Below are 5,175 nucleotides of genomic sequence, written 5' to 3'. Positions count from 1 at the left end.
CATCCCTTTACATCCCCACACAATACTGCACCTCCTTTCTTTACATCCCCCCACAGAACTGCACCTCCTTTGTTGTCGTTTCTCTTTCAAACCTGGTTTGGGTTTCTTCGTTCTGGTTTTATTTGTCTGTTTCCGTTGAGCATCAAACAAAGACATAACTTGAAGACACAAAAAGAAGGGAGAAAAATTTGGTCCAACTAATGGATAATCCAAATAAGAAATAAAAATAAACATGCGGGTTCATCACTCACCAAAGACATAATTTTTTTTTAATCTCCGGAACAAATATTTTGAAAATATTTCCAGCTAAAAAAAGCTTTAGAATATTTAATTCAAAAATATCTTCGAAATATTTAATTTAGAATGTAAAAAAAATTGAAATTCTGAAAACCTTTTTCTGAATTTGAAAAGGCAGTATAGTCTAGGGTAGCCTCTTTTCCTTTTATCCAAATTATCAAGCTATTTTACTGCATGCTATTGGGACTCAGGTTTTTTATTTTTCCAGTCTTTTGGGTAGAAATATGTTTAATTGATCCTTTTTGTTATGGAGCTAGTAATTTTTGAACATATTTTTTAGTTTTATTTACCAATGAAGATCAACATATACCACCAGGTTATGACGTGTTCAAATTCAAATGTGGTGTTTGTGAATCTGGTGTTTATTAAAATTTCAATGAACTTTAATATAAAAAGCAATTATTTAAAAGTACGACTTATTTTTGTGAATTTATTGTCACACGTGTTATTCCATTTGATATGCTTAATGGAATGTTTTGTTGGCTTAGTCTATACACCAATTATAGCACAAGTTTACAGCACTTGAAACAAATTTTAAGGCACTTTCCTTTTATGATGTTGGTTTCTACAAAGTTTATATATAACAATGCTTAAAGAAGTTATATTCAAAACGATACGGGTAAGAGATCAAGAATAACCGTCACATTAAAGTAAAAGGTGTACAAAAATTATAAAAGACTTTCATTTCATGATTTGGATAGAGATCAAGACTTCTATAGTCGCACTTTTAGCACAGAGAAGTAACTGCAAATATATGGTTTCAAATTACACAATGTCACTGGTTTAGTTGTTTTCCTTCATATTAATGCTATCCGGCACAGGCAAGTTGGTCGTCGATTTTGTTTCTGAAACTGTTGATTCTGTCAAGACAACGCCATCCATATTGCAAAAGGAATCCTTGACGACAAAGGGACTCCTCTCTAAAGCGGACACATCAAAATTGGTTGGGGAGACAGGGAGACATGAAGTAGAAGAACTCTTCAGTAATTCCTCTTTCTTAGGATCAATAATCTCTACGTGATTAGATAACTCTAGACCAATAGAGTCATCTTGGGAGCTGATATGCAATAAAGAAAGGGAATCACGGTTAAACTTTTCCCGTGTCTCAAAATGTATGTCCTCCATATGTCCCACTTGTTTGCTCAAACTATCAATTTGACCATCATGATGAGCATTTGCCTGGTTATTGACACCTTTAAGTGGTAGCAAATCATGGATGAGTGATGTATTTTCATCAGCACCCAATGGCAAGTCGGAAGAGCTTTTATTCTGCGCACCATTAGATGTCTTGATTGCAACATCTGGCGATTCAAGAAAAGAATTTGGATGTGGAGCTTGCTGGTTAATGGATTTTGTATTTTCAATTGACACGATAGATTTAGAATCATGAAGCTTTCCAAGTTCTGTTTTGTGTTGGCCTTCATTTGGACTTAGAGCTCCATGTTTTGGCAAGTTACAAGGTACAACAGAGCGTGGTTGCGTTCCCCCACGTGGCGTGCGCACTAAGGGCTTCACCTGCACAACATTATGATACCAACTCAACATATGCAGAGTAATAGAGATATGGCAAAAGGAATGCGATAAGTAAATTATCATAATTCGCAGAAGCACATATTGCACCTGGAAGAGCAGTAAAATAGGGTGGGGCCAAAGTCCTAATGACATGAAATCTATAAACTTTTCCATGAAAATGGTACAAACCACTAACCAACACAGATTCTAACTATCAAATATAGAAAAAACAAAACTCACCCCATCAAAGAAACCAATTTTTGGCGAAGGCAGACGAAGGCCTGAAGGTTTCTTGGGAGCTGGAGGAAGAACTGCCACTCCAGGAGTTGTCCTTTCCTTTTGACTAGTTAACCCACGATGCTGATCCTCTTGCCTTTCTAAGCTTAGATCATTCTGAGGAATGTGTGAATGTGTACCTAGATCTGCATCAGCATCCAATAAAACCTTCCTGCTTGAGCCACTATCGATGCTGGACCTTGAACTATTACATACACGTTTAGCCATCGAAATAGTTGAAGATGATTCTGACGAAGACCAGTCACTGATAGAACTAGCAGGTGAAATACTAGAAGAAAGCTTTGTTGCAGACATCATGCTTGAAAGACTAGAAATCTCAGGTTCAGCTTTATTTCTTGGAGCTATTCTTGAAGGCGTTCTAACAGCTGGGCAAGATGACGTTGACCTGTATAAGTTTTTAAGTAAATAAAAGAAAATTTACCAATATTGTCAGATAAATTGTTACCGGAAGATGTGGAAGCCATTGATTTAGTCCTGGTTGGCACTGTCAGTCCCGAAGATAATTTGGATGGTAGTGTGGGCTTAGGCACAATACCTCGAGAACCTCCAATAACAGATGTTTTTGTCACTGAACTGACTCTAGCTGAAGAGACCAAATGAAAACAAAATTTAACCACAATTCAGAAAATGACAACCATTTTACCAAAATGAGAAATGAAAAAAAAAAAAAACTAAAGCAAGTTCTAACCACCAATTATTCGTTTTGCCTTGTCCCTTTCAGCTTTAATATGTAGATTGCCAAGGGATTCTCTCTTAGACGAAGTTGTGGAACTTAAACTAGGCTTTGGTAGTAGTACCTTTGATTGCCTTAAAATAGACGACTCTCTCCTTGAAGCGGCAGGCTTCTTCAAAATACGAAAAATAGTCAGGTTTATAGCCACTCAATATTTCATTGGACAAGCATGCGTAACATTAGCAAGCAAACTAGAAAAGCGAACAGTTCTCTTCATTGGTTTTATTTATAGATGCATACCTGTGGAAGTTGTGGAAAAATAGGATTATTCTTTTTCGTTGTCTTCCCAAATCCTTGCGTGCCTGAACTTAGATTCTTAGAACCAGGTGGGGCCTTCATCTAAAATATAAATACAAATGTTACTACAGATTTTGTAATTTACCAAATGGGGCTATGAGAGGCAAGTAGAGTAAACTATTTCGGACATGAAATATTGTTCCCTATTCACCACCATGCACGAGTAGAGGTCCCCTCCACTTCCCATAGGGAATAGATATCTCCATTTCCCATGGGAAATTGACATCTCCCTTTCTATGGTTTTGTGTGTAAAATCATGCACATTTCTCTGCAGTACCTATGTCCAGCATTGGTAATAGGCACCTCTGGGAAGGGATTAGGGACACATTACACTCAATTATTTAATTCAAATAAACAACCAACTTACAGCTTAACCAGCCCACTTTTTATACATTAAAAACATTTCTATTCATGTATTTGTGAGAGTCATTCAAACATAGACATAACATTATAAAGACTTTCTAGTCTCTATATCAAATGCGATTTACCTTGTTGCGAGAAACCATGACAACTTTTTTTGAAGCTGAAAACAAAACCCAGAAGTTAATAATCTGACCAGTTGAGTATAAACCAACAGCCCACAAAATATAAGATGAGTCGAATAAATAAGTTCTAGAACTCATGGAAGTTCAGAATGCACATAGGCAAGATAAACAAGCATTTGAAATGTTTATCCACTCATTCGATGCCCCTCAAACCAATTTTTAGTTTCAACTATAACTAAAATTCTTTCAAATAATGTTAATGAAAAACAAACTCCTAATTTTGAAAACTAGTTAACAAAAATTACACTTTAGGGATGCTCTTCCCAATTAGCAAAAAGATTGCAAGGATCTACGCAGAATAGTGAATACAGAGAGTGCAGACATAGACATACAGTCATGAGTTTGGAACCCTGGAACCGCAGGAGAAGATGGGACTTTGGTGTTCGCACCAGCAGGGCTGGACTTTCGGTTAGATTTCTGAATTGAAGCTCTTACATCCTCAAACAAATCACCGTCCACCTCCGCACTCTCAAAAGTCAAACTATCACTCGCTAAAGTAGATATGGACTCACACGACTTGTACACATCCTCTTGTATATCAGGTAATTCATGCTTCTCATCCTTCTCAACGCCTTCAATTATACTAGACAACTCCTCAGCATCCAAAACCCCTGGAAAACACGTATTAATCAAACACAAAAAACTACTCAACATCCAACAAAATAACAAAAGTACAAAAATACCGGCGCTGGTGAAAAAGGCACTGTCCCAGGCCAAACTCTTGCGCAAATTGCATTTGCTATTTTTCTTAGGTTTTTCGCTTCCGTACGCGCCATTGGAGTGAGGCTCGTGCTCCCACTGCTGGACTTTGATGGCGGCGTCTTCGAAATTCTTCGAGTTCGGGGTGCACAACAAATCCCCGTGCGCTTGATTTTCTGAAATGGAAGATTTGAACGCGTTTCACATGATCTTGAATCTCGATGCATACAACGAGCAAATAATTCAGAAGAATCGGTGTCGTTTGTACTCAAATGAGAAAAAGAAATATAACCTGAATGGTGATGGAGAGCGTTTCCTTCGAGAAGCGAGTCATCGGCGGAAGAAACGTCGATGATGCTGAGGCGTCGGTCTTGGGCGGCCCTCTTTCTCAGGGAACTCGCCGGTTCGGAAATCATCGATCCCTAATCGAAGGAATTGAGAAGGGGAAAGAAGAGAGAGATAGAGAGAGTGTGTGAAAGGTTTTGGTTTTGGAAATTTTGAACTTTGAAGAAGCGGCTAAAGTGATTCCACTTCAACACTTCTAACCAAACAGTGGAAATAAAGAAAATTTGATCGTTTGAAAATATTAAAATTAAATAAAAATTAAAAGTGTAAGAGCGTCACTCGATCCCTAATATATTTTATAAAATCCACTGGTTCGTAATTTTTTCCGTTTCTGAAAAATTCTCAGTGATTTATTTCTAGTTTTTAGTTTATGTTTTGATAAATTATTTTTATTATGTTGACGTGTAAAATTTAGTTTAATATTCACTTATATATTAAATATTAACAAAT

The 5,175-nt window shown here is 37.0% G+C and overlaps 1 protein-coding gene across 3 annotated transcripts; it reads right to left on the bottom strand.

Moving 5' to 3' along the window:
* Positions 1 to 955: 955 nt before the first annotated feature.
* Positions 956 to 4,935, bottom strand: LOC108326998 (uncharacterized). Of its 3 annotated transcripts, none has more exons than XM_052872701.1 (9): positions 4,673 to 4,935; positions 4,365 to 4,556; positions 4,014 to 4,292; positions 3,625 to 3,659; positions 3,080 to 3,178; positions 2,798 to 2,951; positions 2,552 to 2,689; positions 2,050 to 2,471; positions 956 to 1,812 (listed from the first exon to the last, which is right to left on the bottom strand). In XM_052872701.1, exons 1-9 carry the CDS (start codon positions 4,794 to 4,796, stop codon positions 1,081 to 1,083), a joined length of 2,175 nt encoding a protein of 724 aa, XP_052728661.1. In that variant the 5' UTR covers positions 4,797 to 4,935; the 3' UTR covers positions 956 to 1,080. The 3 variants fall into 3 exon arrangements, with proteins under 3 accessions (XP_052728661.1, XP_017416134.2, XP_017416133.2); XM_017560645.2 differs by having other exon boundaries at positions 2,795 to 2,948; positions 4,673 to 4,934; XM_017560644.2 differs by having other exon boundaries at positions 2,795 to 2,951; positions 4,673 to 4,933.
* Positions 4,936 to 5,175: the final 240 nt, after the last annotated feature.

Source organism: Vigna angularis, chromosome 2, assembly GCF_016808095.1.
Source record: "Vigna angularis cultivar LongXiaoDou No.4 chromosome 2, ASM1680809v1, whole genome shotgun sequence".
Taxonomy (NCBI): domain Eukaryota; kingdom Viridiplantae; phylum Streptophyta; class Magnoliopsida; order Fabales; family Fabaceae; genus Vigna; species Vigna angularis.
This window is presented reverse-complemented; position numbering and strand designations above follow the sequence as displayed.

Bases quoted from the DNA above. Each gene is read 5' to 3' on its own strand.
- LOC108326998 (XM_017560644.2), bottom strand. From the start codon at position 4,796: ATGATTTCCGAACCGGCGAGTTCCCTGAGAAAGAGGGCCGCCCAAGAC. The intron at 4,557-4,672 runs GTTATATTTCTT...CTTCCATTTCAG, and splicing joins CGCTCTCCATCACCATTCAG to AAAATCAAGCGCACGGGGAT. The intron at 2,690-2,794 runs GTTAGAACTTGC...TGGTCTCTTCAG, and splicing joins GGCAAAACGAATAATTGGTG to CTAGAGTCAGTTCAGTGACA.